Here is a 25,684-nt window from a genome sequence, read left to right as displayed (position 1 = left end):
TTACTATATATACCCTTTTTGTGGTATATAAGATGTGCCATGAACTTTCCAACATATATTAGGGGAGGAAGTATCTCCTTCCACTTACCTAGCCATTTGTCTGTCTGTGTTGTATTTTTTTCTAAGCAAACTTTAGGCCACTGTGTATATTGTATACCTAGTCTGTTCCACTGATCAGCCTCACTATTTGATAATTAGCTATAGTTTGAGATCTAGTAATCCTAGATTCCTGTTCTTTCTCAACTTTTTTTAAATTATTATCATTATTATTATTTCCCTTGTGCTTCCTGATCTTTTGTTCCTCCAGATGAATTTTGTTGTTTTCCTTTGGTAATTTGATTGATATGTTAATATTAAATTAATTTTCTATTATTGTCATTTTTATTATACTTGGTATGGCTTACCCATAAATGATTAGTATTTTTCTCATTATTTAGGTCTGTGATTTCTGTAAAAAGTAGTTTGTGTTGTATTCATGTAGTTCCTCTATGTCTTAATAGGTAGACTCATAAGTACTTTATAAATTCTGTAGTTATTTTGAATGGATTTTTTTCTCTTGTTGCCAGGTTTCGTTGGTAACATACAAAAGTGCTGATGGTTTATCTCTTTTTATCCCCCTGGAACTTTGTGTGTTGTTTCAATTAGTTTTAGTTGATTTTTCATAGTTTGCTAGATAGAACATCATATAATCTGCAAAATTAAAAATGACACTTTTGTTTCCTCCTTGCTTATTTTTTTTTGCCCCTCAATTTCTTGTTCTTGTCACTAAAGCTAGCATTTCCAGGTGTATATTAAATAATAGTAATTAAATAATAGATGTCTATTTAAAAAATGGTTTAACCCTTCAGCATTACATATAATGTTTCTCTTGTTTTTAGATGGATACTATCAGGTTAATGAAAAGTTTCTATTTCCATGCTTTCTAAGGTGTTTGTTTTAATAGAAATAGGTATTGGATTTTGTCAAAAGCCTTTTTTTTAGCAACTATATGTTGGTTTTGTTACTAATAAAATCTTATTATGTTTATAATTATTATATCAAACCAGCTATGCATATGTTGTCATAACCCATTTTTGAACATTTTATTTAATTTTTTGCATCAGGGACATGGGTCTATAATTTTCTTTTTCTATCCCTGATTTAGGTATTAAGATCCCCCCCCCCCACTTCTACACACATATCATGAAAAGGGTTTAGAAGGGTCCTTTTCCCCTTTTTTTTTTCCAGTTTGTGTAATATTACAATTAATTGCTCTTTGACTGTTTGATAAATTTTATTTGTAAATCCCTCTGGTTCTTTCCCCCTCCCCCCATTCCTCCCCCTCCATTAGGAATTTATTTATTGCTTATTCAGTTTCTTTTTCTAACACAGGTTATTTAAATAATTTGTTTCTTCTACATCTACTTCATCTATTATTGGTAACAGTTTTGTTACCATGTAATTGGGCAAAGTAATTCTGATAGTTTTCTGTATTTCTTCTTTGTAATGTTACTTCTTCATTTTGTTTTTTGATACAAACAATTTGGTTTTCCTCTTATTTTTTTTAAACTGAGACTTTTATTCTTTTATTAGTTAAAGAAACTGCTTCTAGTTTTATTTATCAGTTCAGTTTTGATAAACTATTTGATTCTTAGAATTTCTACTTTGGTGTTAAGTTGCTTTTCCAGTTTTTTTTACTTTTTAGTTATATCTAATTCATTTATTTATTCTTGTGTTGATGGAAGTATTCAGAGAGTAATGCTTAATATTTATCCATATTATATTTCATCGTATTAGCTTTCATCCTTTAGGACTCTAATTCTGTCTTCTATTGTATTAATCTGTATCTCCCAGCTTTTCATCATGTACCAATTTGATATGCTTGTCATCTATATCCACATCTGAGTTGTTGATAAAAATCTTGAACAGAACAAGACCAAGAATGTTTTCCTGGGGCACTGTGCTAAAGAAATACTTCCAGGTTAACATCAGTCCTAATTATCACTCTTTAACTTCAGTCATCCAACTGACCTTCTTATCATGCATTCTATATTTTTCTGTTTTATCCACGATGATCTTATGAGACTCAGACCTTGCCAGTTGCCTATTGAAATCAAATACTATATTCAGCCTGTTTCTCTGGCTTATTAGTTTAGTAATCTTGGGGGGGGGTATTGTGGGGGGAAAGCAAGTAAGTTATCTTGTTCTTAATGAACTTATTATGATTCTTAATGATCACCTTTTCTCTTTAATGAAATACATCAGAAAATGGAATGGGTAACATAGATTCTAGATTTGGGAAGGGTAAATTTCTAAAGATTCAGAGGAAGGATAAGTAGGATCTTATGAATTAAAATTTTCTAGTAAAGTAAGTCAAAAAGGGATGAGAAACTCAAGAGAGGAAATTCTGAAGATAAGGAAATAATTCCAGTAACAGAGATTCTTGAACAAATGAAACATCATAAAATACAATCTGGGTTAACATTTCAGAATTGAGTAACTCTCCTATTACTCCTCTACCACTCCCCTACTCCTGCAATTGAACCAAGGAACCTCTTCTCTTCCATTGATATCTTAATCCTTTCTCTAGGGAGGTTACATCTTAGCTTCTGAAGAGCTCAAGGTGACTGTGACTGGAACCAGACTAAATTAGTCTTTATCATCATCCTTAATTCCCTTGAAGGCAGGGATTGTCTCTTGTTTCTTTTTTATTCCGAACACTTAGCAGAGTATCTGGCACATAATAGGAATTTAATAAATGTTTATTGATTTGTCCGTAACCATCACCAGCTTTCTTTTAAAAAATACATATGTTTATCATTCTTTCATTAAATTTTGAGTTTTAAATTTTCTTCTTTCCTCCCTCCCAACTATCCCTCACTTATTGAGAGGGCAAGAAATATTATATAATCATATATGTGAAATCGTGCAAAACGTGTTATTGCATGTTACAAAAAAACCCCAAGAAAAATAAAGAAAATGAAAAAATTGTGCTTCATTCTGAACCCATTAGTTCTTTCTCTGGAGGTAGATAGCATTTTTCATCACAAATCCTTCAGAATTGTCTTGCATCCTTGACTTGATCATAAGTCTTTTGTAGTTGATCATAGTATATTTTCTGTTACTATGTACATTTTCCTGGTGCTGTTCACTTCACTTTGCATCAGTTTATATAAATCTTCCCACATTTTTCTTAAACCATCTTGCTCATCAGTTCTCTTATAGCACATTAGTGTTCCATGAAAATCATATATACCATCACTTGTTCAGCCATTCCTTAACTGATGAGCATTCCCTTGATTTCCAGTTCCTGACTACCACAAAAAGAGCTGCAATAAATATTTTTGTACATATAGATCCTTTTTCTTTGATCTCTCAGGGATACAGACTTAGTGGTGGTATTGCTGGATCAAAGGGTATGCATGGTTTTTAGCCCTTTGGGCATAGTTCCAAGTTATTACCCAGAATGGTTGAATCAGTTTACAACTACACCAACAATGTTTTAGTGTCCCAGTTTTTCTGTATCTTCTCCAACATTTGTCATTTTCCTTTTCTGTCACGTTAGCCAATTTGATGGATGTGAGGTGGTACCTCAGACGTGTTTAAATTTGTATGTAGAGCATTTTTTTTCATATGCCTAGAGATAGTTTTGATTTCTTCTGAAAATTGCTTGTTCATGTCCTTTGACCATTTGTCAATTGGGGAATTACTCCTATTTTTGTAAATTTGATTTCAGTTCTCTATATATTTGAGAAATGGGGCCTTTATCAGAGAAACTTTCTGTAAATTTTTTTTTTGCCCGTTTCCCATCATCAGCTTTCTAAGAGGTTTTTTCTAGGAACCTGGAAAGGACTTTAGAGGAAAATATAATTTCTTATGTTCTTAGAGACACTAAAAAAGTTTTTTAATATACTTCCACAAAATCTAGAATGGAACTCAAATAGAAATAGATCTCAAGGGCCACATATTGATGTAGAAAACCACAAATTAATATTATCTTCATTGTTTTGTATTTTTATTTTCTTAAACATTCCCCAATTACATTTTAATCTGGTTGAGACTGTAATCAGTAGTTTTGCAGGCCACTTGCCACCTGCAGCAAGTTTGACATCTCTGGTCTAGACCATTAGGTTGAAATTAATAAAATGAAATGTGATGGATAACTGAACTTGAGATTTCGTTGGCTTACAGAATTTCTGAGTGAGGAAACTTTCGTTACCAATGCAGCATTGAGATGTTAAATAACTTGCCCAGGGTCATATGGCCAATATGTATCAGAGATAGAACTGGAACCTAAGTCTTTCTGGCTTCAAGACCAGTTTTCTGTCTACTAAAGTTGCCTCTGAAATTTAATAAGGAAAGTCTTAGATTTGAATACAAAAGAAAAAAAAAACCAAAACTTACTAAGCATAAGATGAAGGGAGCATATTTAAACAGAAAAAAAAATGTGGTGTTTTATCTCAAAGATAAAATATTTTAAAATGTAATCTGCAGATTCATTATGAGTTAATAAAATGATATAGCAATCCAAAAAAAAGAAAAAGATTTGAGGTTTCATTAAGAGAAGTGTAGCTTACAGGAATAAGGATTTATTAGTTGATTAGCTAAGTAGTACAGTAGATAGAGCACTGGACCTGGAATTAGGAAAACCTGAGTTCAAATCTGGGTCCCAGTGATCCAAGGCAAGTCACTTGACCTCAGGTCTACCTCATTTTCCTCAGTTTGAAATAGGACTGCCCTAGCCCACAGAGTTGTTGTGAGGATCAAATCAGATTAATATTCACACAGTGCTTGGTGTGTAGCAGGCACTTAATAAACGTTTGTTTTCTTCTTTCCTTTCTACTTTGATATGGTGTGATCTCATCTAGAATATGGTGTTCAGTTCTGGAAGTTGGAAAATATCCAGAGAAAGACAACAAGAATGATTAAGGACCTTGACTCTTGCTAGATTTAAAGTCAGAGGACTTGGATTCAAATTCCAGTCTTCCATTTACAACTGGTATGATGTTGGGCAAGTTACTTAACCTTTGTAGGCTTCAGTTTTCTCATCTGTAAAAGGGATTGGACTAGATGATCCCTCAGGTTTCTTCCAGATCTAAATCTGTTTTCTGTATGAGGGTTAGTTGAGTGAACTGAGATTGCTTAGCCTGAAGAAGAAAATACTCAGGAAAGGTAAGTATTTTTGAAGGCTATATGTCCCTTGTTCTATAAGAGAAATTAATTTGGTTCCAAATTGCAGAACTAGTAGTAATTTTCTTAGACATTACTGAGAAGGCAAACTTACGGCTTGAGCTCGTGAAAAATTTCCTAACAGTTAGAGCTATCCTGAAGTGGAATGAGCTGCCTAAGGAGGATAGTGGTTTACCTCTCACTGGAGAGATTTAAACAAAGATTGAATAATTGTTTGTTGAGGATGGGGATTTTTGGGAGGGGCTTAAGTTGGAATAGATGTCTACCACGGTTTCCTTCTATCTTAAGTTCTACAATGATATTTATATACATACTTCCTAACTTCTGTGTTGAGAAATCTCATGCGATTTAAATTGGTGTTATAGCTGCTGAAGTCACATTGCTTTGGCTGTCAGTGTACATATTGTAACCCTGAACCTGGGGTGGGGAAGTATGAGAATTGTATTTAGAGATAATTTACCAGCCAAATGATGGCATTAGTTTCATTACTTTTTAGCTACTGTATAGTACCTTTCCCTCCTACTCAGGCGTAGAGTCTCAGAATTGCAAGATTATATTGTTAGAAGAGACCTTAGCATGCTCCTAGTGTAACTCATCACCAAAAAAGAATCCCAGCTACAACATGCTCAATGAGTAGTCTTCTGGTCTCTCTTTGAAAAACTTCATATGACAGAGAATTCACTGTTTCCTGTAACAGCAGCTCATTCTTCTTTTTAGACAGCTCTAATCAGTAGGAAGATTTTCTTGATGTCAGGCCTACATTAGCCTCTTTGCAGTTTCTGTACCTTGCCTCTATTAGCATCTTCTGGACCCAAACAGACCAAATCCAATTCGTCTTTCATGTGACAACCCTGCCCATCAAGGACTTGATAGCAGCTATCACATGAATCTTCTCCCAACTCTATTTTTCCAGTTTTATTTTTTTAATTCTCCCCACCCCAGTTTCTTTAACTGATACTTATAAACATAGACTCAAGGTTCTTTCCCCTCTTGATTGCCCTACTTTTTAGCTTCTTAATGGTCTTCCTAAACTGTGGTACACAGAACTGGACGGAGGCCTCTCGATGTCTCTCTACTTTATGCACCTTACTTGGATTTCTCTTGCTTTCCTTCCTGGCACCTGAGCCCTCAGACCTACTGGCACTCAACTTTGAAAGTTTAATCATTAGCTGTGGTTTTAATCATTTGGCAGCTGATGTGTTAGAGGTGTATCTTTTTAATGAAGTACCTTTAAATATTGAACATGATATCTTTTTGTTGTTGAAATGCTGTAAGGATGAGAACTGGAATCTGATCCGAATGTTAGCTGAAATCTGTCTTGTCATGTCACCTAAAGGAAAGGAGTAAGTCATAGGCTTATAGGATTTAGACCTAGAAGGAACCTTAGAGACTATCAAGTCTATCCTCTCTTTACCTTCCAGGGAAAGTGGACTTTCTTATCATCTCCCATCTAGCAGGGAGTTGACTGGGTGCTTGGAATCTAATTTAAGTGTTCTTTCCACAACGTTAGGTAAAATGTGAGGTTTTTGCTATTTTATTCTTCATTTATATGTCATGAGCCTCTTCATATTATATAGGCATAGTACCCTTTTATGTTTTTGTATTGGTTGAATTATGTAGTATCACTTGGAATTTCAGTTCCTAGTCATTCTCTGATATTTTTTCTAGTATTCATACTTACTAAATACAGATTCTCAGAATGTCATTATAGTGTTTGACACTACTATAGACAAGTCTCAATTCCTAGAAATCTGGAAATACAATAGGACAGGGATTTATACATTTAGATTTAGAATGAATGGTGGTAGTGGTTTTTTGTTTGTTTGGTTTTTTAAAGGCAAGTATAAATGAAAGGAAACTTAAGTTGATATATGGGGGAAGGGATTCAGATCTTTGTTTTAATCAGTGCCTGCAGCTCCAAATCCAGAGGGAAACTCATTCCAGTGCTGGTAGATACTTGTTCTGAAACTTGTTTTTGGAAAATTATATGGGAGTACTATGAAAAGGCAAGATTTACCTAGTGAGCCACCGTGTTGGGGCAGCTATTGAATCCAGACCTTCCTGACTCCGGAGGCTTGCCCTCTCATCTCTGCCTCTAAATCACAATATCACCTCTGCTTTAATCATGACAATGCCCATCTGTCACTTGGAATTTTCATATTTGGTTTGGGAAATTGGTATTTGGAAAAACATGTCCCTTTTAAATCTTCTAGCCTTCTACTTCATTGGCAGGTGTCTTTGACATAGGAAAGGTATGTAAAAAGAGAGTTATTTGGTCTTTTTCTTATTTGCCATTGTCATATTTTTTGTCAGATTAGTAGTGCTACATTTATTTAAAACTGAACAAAATTTTAGCACTAGTGAATGAGCTCCAGTCATATAATAATTGCCAGAAAAAAATATTTTACTAACCTCTTTGGATATAAATTTACACTAATTAAGAGGACTATATATTTTTTAAAATATTTGCATTCATAGAAAATGTTTTCATCTTCTTTGTACCTAATATAGAGTGCAGCCTTTATAGTAGCTTTGTAAAGATTTACTTTCTACCAAGTTTTTGATAAGTTGTATTTCATAAATAACACCACAAGGTGGTACTATTGCATCACAAAATGGCCCATCTGATTTCTTGGCCTTTGTAATAAGGTAGCATTTGAATGCCAGAGACAAGATGAGGAATTGTCCTTAGTTAATATATCGTTGTCATTGTTCATCTCAGGTTGATGTAGTTTCCAAGTTTGTTAATCATTGAGCAGAAGCAAATTTGGAATACACTGATGTGCTGAATATTTTTTTAAAAAAAGTATGACCCCAAATTCCTTTAGAAACAGCTTTGTTTCATATAGTTCTGTGCTTGGCCCAGATAATGAGGTTATAATTTACAAAAGGAGATTTAATTCACAAATAAAAAAATACATAAAATGTTTAATGTGGGCCATATTAAAAAGACTTTATTAACTCCATATTTTTGTTTAAATAATGTGCCAGAATTTTTTTTTCCTAATGAATTAGCACCTGGAGGTTAATAAATGATATCACAAGTCTATTTTGATTGCCAGAAAAGACTTTAATAAAGGAAGCTTGACTAGGTCTGACTCTTTAGTTCGTGAAAAATAAGTGTTTTGTTTCCATCTGTCTTTTATTGGATTATCAAAAATAAGTTTTATTAGCATATAGGCTTTTAAAAATTTTTTCACATGTGTGATCATAGGATACAAAAAAGTAAATTTCAACAATTTGTCTATGTTAGATGTCTGTTGTAAAAACTGTGTAAGGTAGAGAGGAGCTTGTTTTGTGGTTTGGGTTTAATTGCATTTTCATTTCTGATTATTTTTTCATTTTCCAGGCTAAAGGGAACTCAGAGGAGGGCTCAAGCTGGAACATACTGCGTGATGACTTTATGATGGGAGCAACAATGAAAGACTGGGATAAGGAGAGTGATGGAGCAGATAACGCAGAATGAAGCTGCAGAAGCAACTGACAAATGACACCATAGAGAAATTGGAATTCTTGATAAATTTATTTTTCTGAATAAAAGCCATCTGAGTTTTACAATATAGAGATGGTAATGCAGATTCTGTTTAAAGAGAAAACAACAGACTACCTTTATTTTCACCAACTTCAAAATTGTTCTTTCACTTAATTTTTTCTTAGTCTACATCAGAATCCAAAACTATTGTCCAAAACAGTTCTAATTTTTAGCATTTCCCCAAAACGTTTTATATATCAAAATAAAACAGTGCCTCTTAATATATTTTGCCAAGTTCATTACCAGTTTAAATATTAGTTGTGAGTCTTGATCTATTCTTGCATTTCCAAGTTAGTAATATGCCTAGAAATGTTATTATCCTAAGGTAATGAAGATGACCTATATTTAATTTTTAATTAATATTTACTGCATAAAGTTTATGCTTCTACAAGGTAGTGTGTGTGTGCTTATTCTGAGTAGATGTCTTTTGTATTTAGTATCATTTTTCTTTTAGAGGGAGTCAGGAAAAATATAGGTAATAAAACATAAAGTTAGAACTATAGTTCTGGCTTTGAGTGATTCAATTTGAGAGCCATGGAAATTTAATTTAAAAAAAAAAATTTACAGACCTGCAAGTCAGGGATTCTTTCTCATATTATGCTCTAGGTTTATTTTAAACATGATATCAGTTTGGAGACAGGACTGCCATTGTTTCAGTTTGCCCCCCCTCAAAAAAAAATCACATGATGTCCTGAAGAGTGGGTGATTTTGTTTGTTTGTTTGTTTGTGGGGATTTTTTTGGAGGGGGGGCAGTATGCTGTTCTTTTCTTACTCTGGTTTGAGTAAAGGAAGAACAGAGTTGACATGTAAGGTATGTTATAAAACTAGAAATATTGATGTAATTCACTGTATGTAGTAACTGCAAAGATTAGTAATTTGGATGACATCAAATGTTTATCAAAGGTGGAAGATAAGTTAGGATTGAATCTATATGGTTTAAAAATATTTGTGAACTTGGCTTATAGGCCAGTTTTTGTATAGGCCAAACACAGGGCTATACTGTGATGATATTGATGCTAAATAATTAAAATTAAAGCTCACACCTTTCATTTCTCTTAACAAACAGTAAAATACAAGAGTGTAAGTTACACTAATTACTCTTTCATACTATTTTGCTTAATTTTTGTGCAAGATTATACTTTTGAATGGTTTATTTGAGAATTTGTGAAGGTTTTGTTTACCATCACAACTGGCTTTTATAAAAAGAAAAGAAATTAAATCAGAGGATTCATAGTTCCTTAATGAAATATTTAACAACTTTGGTCAAGTTAAAATCCATTCCATTCTCTATCATTGCCCACTAAGAATAGTTCCTTTGTTATCCATGACGTACTTGCATCTGGTATATACTGTAGCATAATCTTTCAAAAAAAAAAACCTCTTAAAGCTAATAGCAAAAACGTTTACATTTTCAAGCTTATTAGAGTGTGAAAGATACTAGATATCTAAAGATACATTAGCACATGTCTTGATATTATCATAAAATAATATACACACCCAGAATATCCAGGGCTAAACTTGCAAAGCTCAAGATGCCTTAATCCTCACTTCTGATCGCTTAACATCATTAAATTGTGGAACTGGTATCTTCTTAGTTATAACATAAGCAAATATATTGTCACTATTAATATAACTAGAATTCAATAAGTAAAATTATGAAGTTCTAATAGAGGTTAACATGGCACAGTTAATGGTGTGTCACTTTCCTTATAGCACCCAGAGCTTTATGGTTTTGTTTTTTCATTAGTCTTTTTAAGTTCTTGAAGTACATGGTCTCTCTTATGCCACTAAGCTCTTAAAGTAAGCAAGCGTTCTGTTGAAAATCAAATTAATATGCCAGAAGCTGGTGAGTTTTAATTTCTTGTTCAACAAAAAGTTGTTTTGAAGGAGCATATCAAGAAGCTGTGGTTCCCTTTTTCAAAGTGATAAGTAGTTGTGCAGCTTACCAGCAAGGGAGAGGATCACTTTTTGGAAATTGTATTCCTTCACATTTGAAGCAGATCTTAATCCTTAGAAATCTCCTCTAGAAGAGGGCAGAACATGCTATGGTGCTAGTTTTGTCTTAGGTTCTTTATTACTTTTTTAAAAGGAGAATTGATTTGCCACTTACACAGAAAGTATACCAACTAAGTAAAATAAGACACCTCCTGGGTGGAGCACACACATGAGGTACATGAACAGGTTTTACCTCAAGGACTGAAAGTTTTCTGCATTTGTGGAGATTGGTCAAAAGACTACCTGGTATGAAAATGAACCTAGCAATGGATGTCATGAAAAAAAAAACAAAAATAGAGCTAAAGGTTTTTTTTAGCTGTTCCCATCTATATCCATGTCACAAAATTGTATTTACTAAGGATTTGAATTCCATCATTAATCATGGTAGAGAGGAGGGGTAATGAAATGGTTACATTTTTTTTTCCATAGGAATGCATTAGTTACCTCTAATGCTTTAGATACCTTTTATAAATCCAATTTTATTGTCACACTTCAGGGCAGATTGTTATAAATCATTTATTCAGCTGAATATCATAATGTTAGAACCACATTTCTTTTTGTACTTGTTTAGTTCAGCTTGGTGGTAGAAGCTGATTTATTTTGTTATAAAGCTTGAGGACATAGTAACCGTAACTTTTGAGTTATGCTTATATATTTGCTTATATATTTACAGGGAAGCATTCTCAGCATTGAGTGTCATTTGATTACTGTTAACTTATTAAGCAATAATCTAGAAGTCCAAATAGTAATGCCTTTTTTGGACATGAAATATGTTTCAAACAAGTCATTTTGACAATCATGTGGCAGATTGTCCAGTTATATGTATAGAGGCAGTGTGACATAGTGGATAGCAGGCTGACTTTGGAATCAGGAAGACCTGTGTTCAAGTTCTGTCTCTGGCATATAACTAGTTATGTGACCTTGGACAAATCACTTAACTTTTAGTGCCTCAGGCATTTCTCTAAAACTTGAAGTTACTGATAAATTGCCTGGCTTCATCAGTGGACAGAATTTACATATTATTGGGAAATCGAAATATACAGATCTTGGACCATCTTTCTAGTTCCCTATCAAAAAAGACAAAAATTACTAGCTGTGTGACCCTGGGCAAGTCACTTAACACCAATTGCCTTAAAAAAAAAAAAAGACAAAAACTTTACAATACAGTTGAAATTACTTGAGTACTGAATTTAGTTTCAAATTCTTTACTACGTAAGTCCAATGTTAATATATTTTTTTAACCAAAAGTATATTAGGTACAGCTTCATTAGCATGAAGTAGAACATTAAATAAATCAGAAGGCACATTGGTAGGTAGGAAGATTTGAAGGTAAGGCTATCCATAAAAACAGCTAATATGTAGCCACATGCCATGGCTGTAGACTCAACTGCCATTCCTAACCAGTCATTTTACAATAGTATGGTTGTCCTTGAGAAGATTGGGTTAAATTTATGGATGATCAAAAAGGCATTAGCCAACCTAAATACATATTTTAAGTAATCTGACATTTTTATATGTATTTTCCTCCCTGTAAATAGTAATTTATATTTTTGTAAAACTTTTCTTTCTAAATATCAGTACCAATAAATTTGTTGAAATTTAGTTCTGTGTTCTGAGTGAAATGCACTTGGGTTCTTGGATCCCTAATCATCCTCTTAACTGAGCCACTCTTTGTGGAGAAATAAGAACCAGTTTGCTTTGCTTGTAGTTCCTCTCTACACAGAAGATAGACAGTCCAACCTAGGTAAGAGGTTTGGAAATAAAAGCTTCAGTGATATTCTCTTCTTCCAAATCATTTGCAAAAAATTAATGAGAAATATACATATATATGTATACATAACATGCATTTATATATGTGTGTGTATAAAATTAAGACATCATCTAGAACCTTTAATGGTAACTTATAACATTATCTGTCTCTGAAAAGAGACCTCACAAATATAAATTCAAATCTCATAAAAGACCTCAGATTGGGTATAATAATTAACATTTCTAATGAACAAAAAAATCAGTTGAAATTCTTTGTAAATATGTGCTAGAAAATTCAGTGTTAATGTTTTCTGCGTGTAAAACTAAGATATGATTATCATTTGCTGTATTTGCATCACTTAAACCTACTGATAGGTCATTTCACAAAATATTTAAAAGTGGTTATTTTTTGTTCCTTTAAAATTGTCATATGTATTTTGATAAGTGAGCAAATATTTGAGGATACATATTGCTGGATTTTTGCCACATTTGTTTTCATCCTTTTGAGTGACAAATGTCAATTAAATAGGCTATTTGAACAATAAGCTGACATCTCCTTACTGAAACCTCTCAGTGGAACATAAAAGTTATCACAGTATAGCCTCTACTGGGCTTTAAGCAGGACCATGTATTTGTTTTATTCACTTGTTATCCAGACTGTCATTGAATATATAGATAACTCATTACACATCTAATTGGCTCTCTCCATTCTGTTCTTTGCAAGTCACTTTATAAGTCCCACACTTTATTTTGTGTTCCAAAATGTGGCTCTTACAGTCTTTCATAGTTTCTTGTTTGAAGCATATGTATATGTTCCACCACACAGTTCAGATGTGGATTTATTCTTTTCATCCTAGAAGGGATTTTAAAATAATCTGTTAAATGAGTACAAACCTCAGAGTAACATTATGATACATGAAATTCACGTCTTCAAAGGCAACATGATATAGAGGTAGAGACGTAGTCTCAGAGTCAGGAAGACCTGGGTTCAGAAACCCTACCCTGAACACATACTGAGTTAACTGCTCAGTGCCCTAAGCAACTCATTTTAAGTTTCAGAACAGTTACTGAAATTTTATTGGCGGAGGAATTTTCTTTACCAAAAGTTCTCTACACTGATGAAATCACAGGTCCACAGCAAGAAGATAATTTTCGCAAGATTATAGACTTAGAACTGGAAAAGACCTTAGAAGTCATCTAACCCTTTCAGTTTACAGATGAGGAAACTGAGGTCCAGAGACATTAGGTCACTTACCAAAGGTCTCAGAGTTATTGAGCGGCAAAGTAGGGAGGCCAGCCCAGGCCCTCTAACCCAGAATTTAATGTTCTCTATCGTACATCTCATATAAAGACCAACATGAACCTTATTTTTTTTTCCAAAGTCATTGACCACAATTTAAATTCCTTTAAAAAAATTTCTCTGACTCAAGTTTAATTTCTACTGCAGTTTGTTATGTCGAAGGCTGCATGAAATAAATAGGCCATCTCCTGGAACTTGGAAGGGTTTTTTTTGTTGTTTAAAGAGAGCTTTTTGTTGGAATCATATTTGTTATAGTGGGATTTGCCCTATACTTGAACCAGGGACTGGGATACAGCAGATTGTCAAGGACTAGAATGAATAAATATGGCCTGTAGCAACCTTTTTCAAGTATATGTTATTTGGGGAATAGTCTTAATTGAGGATATAGAATTCACTTTCTGCTCATACTTTAATGGTCAGTATGATTGACACATGTCCCCATATTGCATGTCAGTTATAGGTAGGGGGAATATTTTAGGGCCTGCAGATATTATGAGAGACTATTTGAGGTGAATTGGCAGTAAGATGAAATTTTGAAACTGAAGAGAGAACCATTCTGTGCCTACAAAAAGCTCTCTCATTCCCTCCCCAAGAAAACAGGAGTCTGAATTATGGCCAGCTGGGTAGATGAATCTTACTGACTATTCAAGGCAGAGGTAGGCCCTGTGAGTTTCCCTCTTGATCTTAAAGTCTGTTATACTTTGCTGCAAAAGAGCAAGGTTTTTCTGAAGTTGAAATTCTGATGGGCACAGAGTCTCCAGCCAGCTTTGAAAATAGCATGTTGTGAAGTTTTTAAAGTAAGGAGCGACATTAAAGATTTTGATTTATGTATTCTAGCAAAGTATAACATTCAATTTTTTTTAAACTAGAAAATTTGTTCTAGTAATAGTTGGCATCTTGTGTTTTGCTGAAGATTGAAGGATTTTCCTTATCAGCTGTTCAGTTAGGTGAGGCATTCAGATATGACTTAGTAACAGCTGTTAGGTACAGTACCTTTGAAGAAACTCTTTAAAGCTGGATTTTTTTCTTTTGTGATTTTTGTTTGAGGTTTTTCCTACTGGCCACACCCCAAGGAGGTCCTTGACACAAGGACCAAGAAATAATTATATATTTTTTCAAATATGTAGTTTCAAATACTTTTTCATGCTCAGCCATGGATTCTTTGGATCAGAATGCAAAGGATTGCTTTCATTGTGCTTTTGTGCCTTTTTTGAAGCTCTTTTATCCAATTCATTCATCTTTATCTACTTCTTTCCCCCTTACTTTCTTCTAATAAAGTAACTGAACAAGCACCCTGAATGTATAATTACCTCATCTTTGGCATTTGTTTTTGGTTTTTTCTTGAATTTGATTTTTATCCCATATAAAGTAAATGAATAAATTTTATGGAAATGCTACATTTCTACATATATTTAAAACTATTTTGATTGTGTGCAATTTTGACTTTTGACTCGGAAATATTGTAGAGACAGAGTAGGATGATGGAAAGAATGCTGGACTTGGAGGCATAAGACCTGAACGTGTTACCAAAAGCAGATCGCCTAAGCTTTCTGAAGCAGTTTCCATGCCTGTAAAGTGGGCATACTATTTGTACTGTCTACCTCACAGGGTTAGTATAAGTAGATACTAATTTGCCTTAGTCAAAATACAATGAAAAATGCAGTTAGAAATGATGGGATTTTTATATGTAGCAAAACAAATGAATTTTCGTGCCATCGAAATGCCTTATGAAGTTTCAAGGAACAGTATTGAAAAATGATTCAACTTTATCAGTTGTATTTAAGGTCTCTTGTACAGTTGATATTGAAGGAGGGGTGTTTAAAGTTTTTGCTAATTATTTTTAATTATTTACCGAGTTTAGGATTCATTGTTTCCATGATGTGCAGTATTTAACTAAAATCACAGAAAGTTAGAGCTAGATAGAACCCTAGAAATATATTTAAACATCACCTTTCTTCTACATCCCCTAAAAACACTATGCCAAACTTAAAATTTCCTCTGTACTCCAACAGAAATGAGGCCCAGAAACAGTGTAAAATGGGAGCTACCATGCAACAGATAATAGACTCTATGACTTCTGGACTACCTTCCCAGTCACTGGATTCTCATGTTAGCATTGAACTTGAACCAAAGAACAATTATTTAGGTCTTCTGAGAGATTGGCTCAGTTGTGGGCCTCAAGTTCTCCAACAGCTCCACTCTGTCCATCACACTCTATATCATACAGGGAATACAAGTGTGGGTTGCATTTTGGGGCAAGAGAAACCCCAGAAAACAAAAAGCACAATGAGCAATATTAACTTAGATTAAAGTGATGAGGTGTTAACCACATTTGTATAAATAACATTTTCTCCAACCTCTGGATCATTACACTGCATTTCTAATGTAATCGGTTCATAAATATCAAAGCGGGAACACCACATTTGTATGGGGTCAGGACCAACTGGAATTCTGAATGGAGAGACAGCTGAGAGCTGTGTCCTGAGACGTGGGTGGCCTCTGCAGCTGTTGATCCATCTTTGAGCTGCTTGGGGGTTGCCTCTTTGCTCTTGCAGAACCAGAATTTGGCCTGAAGTCAATTCATAGCCCGGCGTGGAATTGATAGAAGCAATGGATTGACCTCAACTCTCAAAACTGCAGTGAAACAGCCAGACACAGCAGTGACTGAAACATTGTGCAGTACCAAATGCAATCTCAGAATCTTTCCTAAATGATGATGTTTGGTTTTGCACAATATCTGTCCCCTTAGTGTGTTGCAAATGTAAAAATGCATCCTCCTAGGACTCGGGGTGAGTGTTTTCTGTGACTTGTAAGTAGAGACAGTCACCACACCAATATTCACCTTTAAATAAGAGGGAAATTGATTTCGTGTATTTAGTTGTGAAATAAATTATGGGTTCCATATTTACATCTGACATTGGTAGCAACCTTAGTGATGTTTGTTACTTTGTGTCATGTTAGAACAAAATGCTTGTTATATATGTTAGGTTTCCCTGGGAATTTTTGCCATAGGTAATTATAAATGAAACCTATGTACTTTTCAAATTGTTCAAAAACAGAATGGAGAGTTACACATTGTATCTTGAGGTTCTCTCCCATGTGTGTTTTTTTTTCCTGCAGATAAAGTAATTTTTTGAAATCCCACATCGTTATTGAACAGCGCTTATAAGGCTCCTTCTTTGATTTGGTTTTAGGTATTTGTTATTTTAAATTTTTATTTATTTTGTCAAAATACATGGACTGTTGGATAATAAGAAATTTCTGACAGTGAATAAGAGACTTCTAGGTCAACCTGAAAAGGCAAGTCTGAGGCTTAGAGGGGGAAAAATATATCAGGATTCCTCAATAAGTCATTGAATCAAATAACAAAAAGACAATTTAAAGCTGCTTTTGATTTTTTTTCCACCTTATCGACCTTTATTTTTGGAACCTCCACATTTAAATTATCCTTTTTCTTACCCATGACCACTTAAGGATTGATACAGGAGGTACTGGCATTGACACTAGCTTGTAGGTACATTTTGATTTTGCACTTTGCATAATCAGTTCTAATTAAAATGGGAAAGGCCATTTTGTTCTTTTGACAGCTATTTTTGAATCACCTATGTACAAGTACTAAGATAAGACCTTAGGGAAATAATTAAGGTAATTAAGACATCGGTCCCTGCTACTCGTGGAGTGGACAGTCTATTTAAAGGATCCGACCTATACACATACTATGCAGTAGTACAGTGCAGTAGCCATAATGCAGAATATACTGTCATAAAAGTGGGGAAAAGTATAGTGTGCTCTGGAGAAGAAGGAAACTATAGTATTGTGATTTTTCAGATGAGCCTTGAACGATGAGATTTTGAAAGATGTGGGAAGAGGAGAGCACTTCAGGTTTAGAGAACAGCATTAGCAAAGAGGGAGACAGGAAAAAAATCTTGCCTTCAATGTCCTTATCTTTCTTCAAGAATCAGTTTAGGTACCATCCCCTGTGAAACCTTTACTAATTATTCCTGTCACTCCCAGTTAGTACTCTCTCCTCTCCTTCAAGTTACCTCATTTTCTATACATGTGCTCCCCAATAACAACTTAGCTGCAAGAACTGTTTTGGTTTTTACTTTTATATGCCCATAATCTAGGGTAGTGTGTTGAACACAGGTGTTTGATAAGCATTTGAATTTAATTGATATACACAAAGATTTGGTTTATAATCCTGTCAGACTGAAGCTTAATGCCACCTTTGGGTAGATGGTAGTGTCTTATATAGTAGAAAGGTGGGCCGTGGCAGGGTCAGGTTGTGAATGGCCTTGAATATCTGGCTAACGAATTTTTGACTCAGTAGGCAATAAGGGGCTTTTGAAGAGCTTTAAATAGATTGACCTAATCAAATCTCTTCATTAGGAATTCTGTTGGCAATAGAGGGACTGAAGGTGTGCAGACTTGTCTTTCAGAGAGGTAGTAGTACCTGGTTTGTGGTGATGGAAATTGAAGAAGAGAAGAGGTAAGGAATGGGAAAAATTACAGAAGCATAATTGATGGGACTTGGTAACTAATAGGAATTATATTTGACTTTACTTTTTTCACCTTCCAAGTCAAAAGTTTTGATCATGGGTGACTGGGAGAATCAGGAGGTACTGGACAGAAATAAGGGGAAGTGATCTGTTTGGGGAGAAAGATATGCTCTGTTTGGGGCATGTTCAATTTAAGATACTACTGGGATAGCCTGAAAGATCACAAGATCATCATTTAGAGGGAGGAGAGACCTTAGAGTCCATCTTGTCCAAGCCTCTCATTGAGCCAGTGAGAGGTCAAGTGATTCACTCAAAAAAAAAGCAGACCAAACCCCCTCCACCCCCAAAAAAAATCACTTCAGAGGACACTGTGGAACAGGAGGACACATTGAGCAATCTTGGAAACTGGAGTTCCAAAGAACAAAAACAGTTCTTGCCAATGCCAGCCTTTGTCAAGAGCTCCAAAATTTTTCAGATTTCTGCTGAACAGCTTCAGTAGGAAAGTGTGTGTCATTTGGAGTTAATGGGACCTGGGTGTGAATCCTGCTCCTGCCATTCACTAGCTATATAACCTGCTTCATACATACATACATATATATGTATGTATGTATATGTGTCATTCAGGACCATCCTTCATACAACCTGAGTTTATGGCCAGCAGAAAAAGCAAGGAAAAGAAAATGGGACACAGTCTTTGTAAATAAGAAAACATCATCTTTTATTGTGCAAACTTACGATTTAGAACTTAAAGCCTTATGCCACCATATGTCCCATGTTGAAGTTGTATATAACCATCCGTCATCTTTTAAAATCTTCTTATTTCACCCGATCCCAATCTATGCTTATATTATTAATAACCAAAGTACTACAATTGAATCTTCTGAGTGTTCTGATATAGGATAATTACTATCACCGCTGGAGTGATGAGCATTTATCTAGTGAAAAATGACCAGCTTTAACTGCTATTGTCACATATGTACTAAAATGAAACAAATTGTAATTAGGTTAGTATTTGAAGACCCTCAAGTTAAATTTAGTCTATGTGGATTAAGATTGTGAGATTCCTTGCTAGTAAGAATTTAGACAGCTATTTTTTCTCTTACTCTTCATATTTTAGTGATCCACGCAAAAGTTTATTTTATGTAAACAAAGGAGCTATATTCCAAGCTTTGGAAATAATTCGAAATATGATTTTCAAATAACTTATTGAGACAGGCCTGTGCTTTGTAAGAGTTTTTTCTATTGGTGGACAGAAATTAGATTGTGTGATTTGGTAACTAAAGCACAGCCTTGGAGTACTATAGTTGTGTAAGCATGTTTAGCTTTTTAAGTGTAGTCAATTTGAAAGTATACTTAATATAGAGTCAGAGAACCTGTGTTCAGATTCCAGCTCCGTCACTCCCTACTTGTGTGGCATTGTGCAAGTCACTCCACTTCTCAGTTTCCTTATTCCCTACCCCCAAACCCCCTCCAAACTTCCTTATTAATGTTGAGGGCACCACCATCCTCCCAGGCCCCTAGACTTACAACTTAGATGTCATCCGCAACTCCACACTATCTTCCCCTCCCCTGCCCCATATCTAATGTATTGTAAAGGCCTGACAGTTTCACCTTGGCCGCCTCTCTCAAGTGTGTCCCCTTGTCTCCTTCATATTGCTACCACCCTGGTACGAGTCCTCATTACCTCATGCCTCAACTATTGCAATAGCTCCATTAGAGGGACTACCTGACTCAAGTCTCTCCTTTCTCTAATCCATCCTCCATTCAACCACCAAAGCAATTTTCCTAATGTGCAGGCCTAAACATATGCCCACACACGCACAACTGTTCCCCCTTATTCAGTGACCTCCAGTAACTTCCTATCAACTCCAGGATCAAAAACAAACTCCTCAGATGTTCAAAGCCCTATATAACTGTCCCCCAAACACACACACATACAGACAGAGGCATCTTTAACATCTCACATCCTACATCCTTCGGCATACTGCTCAATACAGTGACACTGGCCTCCTTGATGCCCAAAAAACAAAACACTCCCATCTCTTCTCTCTAGGCATTTTCATTAGCTGTACTCCATGTTTGGAATGCTCTCCTTCCTTATCTCCTCCTCCTGGCTTCCTTCAAGTCCCGACTAAAATCCCATCTTCTACAGGAAGCCTTTCCCAATCCCTCTTAATTCTAGTGACTTCCCTCTCTTAATTATTTCCTGTTTATCTTGTGTATTGGTTGTTTGTACATATGTATTTGTCGTCTCCCCTATCAAATTATAAACCCTTTGAGGGTAGGGTCTTTTGCTTTTTTGCATCCCCAGTGTTTAGCACAATCCCTGGTACATAGTAGACATTTAATTAATGTTGATTGACTTATTGACTCATCTGTAAAATCAGGTTGGACTAAATCAACAGTTCTCTCTGTGTGTTGTGTGTGTGTGTGTGTGTGTGTGTGTGTGTGTGTGTTGGACTTCTTTGGCAGTCTGGTGAAGCTTAGGGACTTCTTCTCGTGATAGTTTTTAAATGCGTAAAACAAAATACATACAAAAAGAAATCAATTATATTGAAATATGCTCACTTTATCTATTTTTCTATCTATTTATATATTCCCTGGACTAGATTATCTCTAGATTCCCTTCAAGCTCTGAATCTATAACCCCATAATCTATAACCTCATGAAATTTCTGCATTGCTACCCTGCATCAGTTGAAAGTGTTTTCACACAAGGAATTTTCTTCCCCACTGAAGTCTAAGGTCTAAACCAAAAATAATAATAGAAATAATTTTTACATTGCATATTTTGTAAACTTGCAATGATAAGATACGTGCAATTAGTTTGTGGGTCTTTTAAAAATGTTACAGTGCAGAACCTATCACTGTTTTCCTCTAGGTGGCATGATTTAAGCTGTCATTGAATCAACTGTTTCCCCCAACCCTATGAATTGCTGGTTTCTTCACACTCAAGCAGTTCAGCTTTCAGTTGATAAGATGCAATTGCTAAAACCAGCTGTGCTGCAGCAATTCAATAATTTAACTTGTTCGGGTACAGCCTTAGTCATTCCACTGTGAGGAGATGAAGTGCTTGCTCTCTGAAGAAAAGAATTTGTGTAACTATCTCTAGTAGCTATACCAAACATTTGGCTAGGTGTCCTGGAGCTTTTGTGTGCTAGGCTAGAGGTAGGGTCTCCTTAATTTGGATGTCCCTTTTTTCAGTGTATTTCTTTGGTTAGGATTAAGTCATTAGCATCCTTTCTGGAAATTGCTGACCAAGCCATTCAGGCGAGATTATTGTCTTTGTATTTCACATTTGGATATAACCAAACCCATTTGGATATAACCAAAACAATCTAAAGAGAGACCACAAATTGTTGAAATCCCAACCACATAATTTTTTTAAGTTAACAGGAAACACAAGCCCTTTCAATTTTGTGAAGTAACTTCCCAGGTGTCTCTGGTTTTGTGAAGCAGTTACTGTTTATTAAAAAGGAAAGATCAACATGTGAAAAGACAGCATTATGGGGAGCTGAAAGCACCAAATGACAAACAGAAACGTTCTGTTCTTTTTCTGTACCGGCACTAAAATGGGAAGAAGGAAAAGTCTGATTTTGCTCTTCAGAATCTTAATTGGTTGCTCGTTTTCTAAAATTTAAAAGTGAATTTACCAGAATGGGAACAGAAGAGTCAGCAGGAAGAAGAGTGTTTTCTCCAGCTGTGGTACGAGATTGCTGTCAGCCCCTCGGCCCTACTTTCTGTTCCCACTTTGCAAACTCTTGATAAACCTCTTTCTGGCTTCACCCACCTCTGCCTTCTATAAGAGGTTTGTGCTCATGGATATCAAGAGTCTTGTAGAGGGATCTTCTGGGCCTTTGTGTCTTTGTGTTGATCCAAATTTATATTCCTTCTAAATAGCTCAAGAAAATAAAGTCTTTTAAAAGTAGTCATGGTAGTAGTTATTGGTGTATCTTCAGCACAAGGAGTTGGGGTAGAATGGAATTATCAACATATGTTACTCTCAATCCGAGTTTCCATCTTACTATAATTCTTTGCCATCTATCTTGACATGATCAGGAAGGTGTTGTTTGAATATAGTATCCCTGTCATAGCAAGATAATGTGAAAGTAATTGGAAAATGAATGTTTTACGTTCACCACCCAAAGCAAAAGTTCATCATGGGATCTTTCTGTCTTTATACCATGTCCTGAGAAAACAAAAAAGTGAGAAACGATAGGTATGGATTCTTTCCAATCAATGGCAGATTTAGAGCCCCTAGGCAACAAGAATTTAAATACCTTAAAATATATACAGTAAATTTTTTTAAAGTGAAATTCCTTTAATAAGAAATTGGCTTTTTACACTATTATATTTGTAAATTATTTTAATTTCAGTTCATCAAACATTTAGGACCTACTATATACCAGGCTGGAGATAACTAAGGCAAAAACAACAACAACCACTCAGCTGCTGTCCTCAAGCAGTTTATGTTTTCTTGAGAAACAGCATGTACACAGAAACTGTAAATGAATATAGGATTCAAATATAATCCACAATTAAGCTTGTTTAATTTTATTTTGAGAAGATAGAGACTTATTGTAAAGGAGAAACTGGATTTGGAAGATGAAAAAAAAAACCCAACAATAACTTACTGTAATTTGAATGAACCAAAATCTAAGAAAAGGAATTTGAGAAAAGTTAACAGTTATTCAGTAAAATTCTTGACAATACATCTTCCCCTAATATGGAAATAATAGTGTAGTATGTTATCTACAACATTTAGGTCAATGGGACAGATAGAGCAGGGAGAAGAAAACAGTGATTAGTGTTAACACAATCTGAGGGCCCAGGGAAGCACTAAGTTTGATAGTGACTGGGGAGGTAGTGTAAGTTTATGCCTCCTAATAGCAAACCTGGAGTATGTCCTTTACTATTAAATACTTTGATGAGTCAGGACCTGGCAACTAGTATAGCAGTGATGAGCAGTGTGGGAGTACCACTGGCACCCAAACAAGTAGAAAGTCAGGGCAGGTGATTTATAGTCAGAGAACCTGGGTTCAGATCTTGGCACTCGAGAAGGTCACTTTGAACTTTTCTCAGCTTTGGTTACTTTGTGTAAAGTGATGGAGCCAGGACTAAATGATCTCTACATTCTATCTGGTTTTAAATCTATGATCTTATGATATGTTAGCAGGATTCCACTTGCTAACTTCTTTCCTTCTCCTAATTTGAGGGTTCCCTATGCTCTTTGGGGGAATCTGGCACAGCCTCCTAAATAATGAATCATCAACATTAGGGTTGCTGTCTTCTCATGATGATTAGTTTTCTCTTTTATGTAAAGATTGCTCTGAGCTTTTGTTTTTAGGTAGAATCGATAGTTCCAATTTGTTTTTAGTCTCTAATTATTAGGCAGAAAAAAAGTCGACATGAAATGATGTCATCCCTGTATGTGAGATGACGACTATGTTAATGGAATATATTACACAATCTAGAAACCCTAATGAAATGTGTAGCAGATAAAATGCACCAAACATGTCCATATATTATTATCTCCAATAAAAAGGTATAACCAAGGGGTGGGCTGACACACTTCAAAAGTCATATTTGTATGAATTGTGAAAATATCTGATTTGCTTTTCTCTGTATCATTTACCTCCTCCATTCCTTATCTTGCATTTCTCTCTTCTCCTTACTTCTCCTCAATGAAGGCCCTACTCTTAGTATTGTTCCCTTTCCCAGCAAGCAAAGCCCAGATACTTGTGCTATTAAATGTCAGCCTTCAGAAGTGAGGGAGAGGGACATAGGGGTAGTTAAGTTGAGGGTGTGAACATAGTGCACTGATAACCACCTCCTTAAAAAAATGGACTCTTTTGTCATAACCAGTTATTTATTACACACTCATGTGTCATAGGCCAAATATTTTGCTACAGGTTTGTTTTGTTCACTTCGCTTAATCTACTAGTAGACCAAGAATAGAGAACTTCTGGCCCACAGGCCTGATATGGCTCTCAGAGGGAGAGTGTTCTGTGGACGGTGAGGATTTCCCCTTTGGGGCGCTATTATGACCATCCCATTTACCACAAGCCTCTCTGAAGAGTTATTAATAAGCTAATCATAATTTTAAAGGGTAGCAGTAACTTGCTCAGACTCTCACAACCCAACTGAATAGCAAGGCACAGTTTACCTCCCTGTAAAACCTTAAACCTATTTTTTAAAAGGCCAGTTTTTTCCTGCTGACTCCTGTCCCTCTGGCCTTACCTGTTCCTCTAGCCCCTATCTTCCTTTGACTCTTCCTTACCACCCTTCATCTAACCACATTGTCTTCCCCTTCAGACTGGGAGCTCTTTGAGATGCCTTTTTTTCCTATTTGCCTTTCTTTGTATTCCCACTGTGTAGCACATAGCAGGCACTTAAATGCTTGTTGGTTTGATTCTACTGTGACCATCCTTTAACTGGCTGCAATATGGAACTGAAATGCATTCTGTAGTATTTGTTGATTTATGAAATAGTTTTATATCTGTACCATAATCTTGTTTTTAAAAGGTGAGTAGAATGTCATTTTTTCCTAAGAAAAAGTAATTTTTTTCACTTGTGTGGTTCTTAATTGTTTCTTTTCCCTATAGAATTAGTGACCTTAAATAGGGGAGGAAAAAAAAAAACTACTCATGCATTTAGACCATTTATAAAAAGAGCATTTCATTTTGAATTTTACATTCTGCAAGCTGACAAGTTTTCCTATGGATAGCAACAAATTGGAAGTGGATAGTATATTCATGTTTTAATTGTTCTTCAACTGTCCTTTCTGAGTGTACCACCTTTCCCCTCCCCAAGTATCTGAATAGTATACAGTAGACTCTCAAATGTTTTTTAATTGAGAAACTGACAAGCAGCTTGGAACAGTAGATAGGGTCAAATGAGATAATATTTGCAAGGTGCTTTATAAACCTTAAAGTGCCATGTAAATGTTAAAACTAGTGTTATCAGCAGGATAATCTGCATGCAAGAATTTAGACTACCTAGTGCTTAGCATAGTGCTTAGCACATAGTAGGCACTTAATAAATGTTTATTGAATGATGTCTGTATTCTCACATTAAAGGCTTTGCATTTATCAGGTGCCGAGATTTATAGTAAAATTTAATTAGTTCAGGAGTTTAATAATTTTTTTCTTCCCTTTAAAATCACTATGGGAACCTTTCAGAATGATTGCAAATGAAATTATTCTTTCATTAGCATTAGGAAGAACCCATCAGCTCACCAACTCCTCACCTTCCCTGATCAGTAAGGTTAATGCTGAAGGATAGCAGTGAGTAGTTTTGACATCAAACATTTGGTTAGGCTGTTGTAGGAATTCCAGAAGACCTAAGTGAATGGCACCATTTAATGAGCGGGCAAAAGCTAGTGAAACAGCTGCACCCTCTTTTTGCACTCTGATCTGGAAAACAAAGAATTCAGTTTCAA

General features: G+C 35.2%; 1 protein-coding gene across 1 annotated transcript in view; it reads left to right on the top strand.

Moving 5' to 3' along the window:
• Nucleotides 1-8,729, top strand: part of RRP15 (ribosomal RNA processing 15 homolog) — a 55,577-nt gene extending 46,848 nt beyond the window's left edge. Inside the window, exon 5 of the mRNA XM_020982254.2 lies at nt 8,519-8,729. Within this exon, the coding sequence (XP_020837913.1) occupies nt 8,519-8,635 (117 nt within the window). The 3' untranslated portion in view covers nt 8,636-8,729. The remainder of the gene's footprint in view (nt 1-8,518) is intronic.
• The last annotated feature ends 16,955 nt before the right edge of the window (nt 8,730-25,684 follow it).

Source organism: Phascolarctos cinereus, unplaced genomic scaffold, assembly GCF_003287225.1.
Source record: "Phascolarctos cinereus isolate Bilbo 61053 unplaced genomic scaffold, phaCin_HiC Scaffold_5;HRSCAF=322, whole genome shotgun sequence".
NCBI lineage: Eukaryota > Metazoa > Chordata > Mammalia > Diprotodontia > Phascolarctidae > Phascolarctos > Phascolarctos cinereus.
This window is presented reverse-complemented; position numbering and strand designations above follow the sequence as displayed.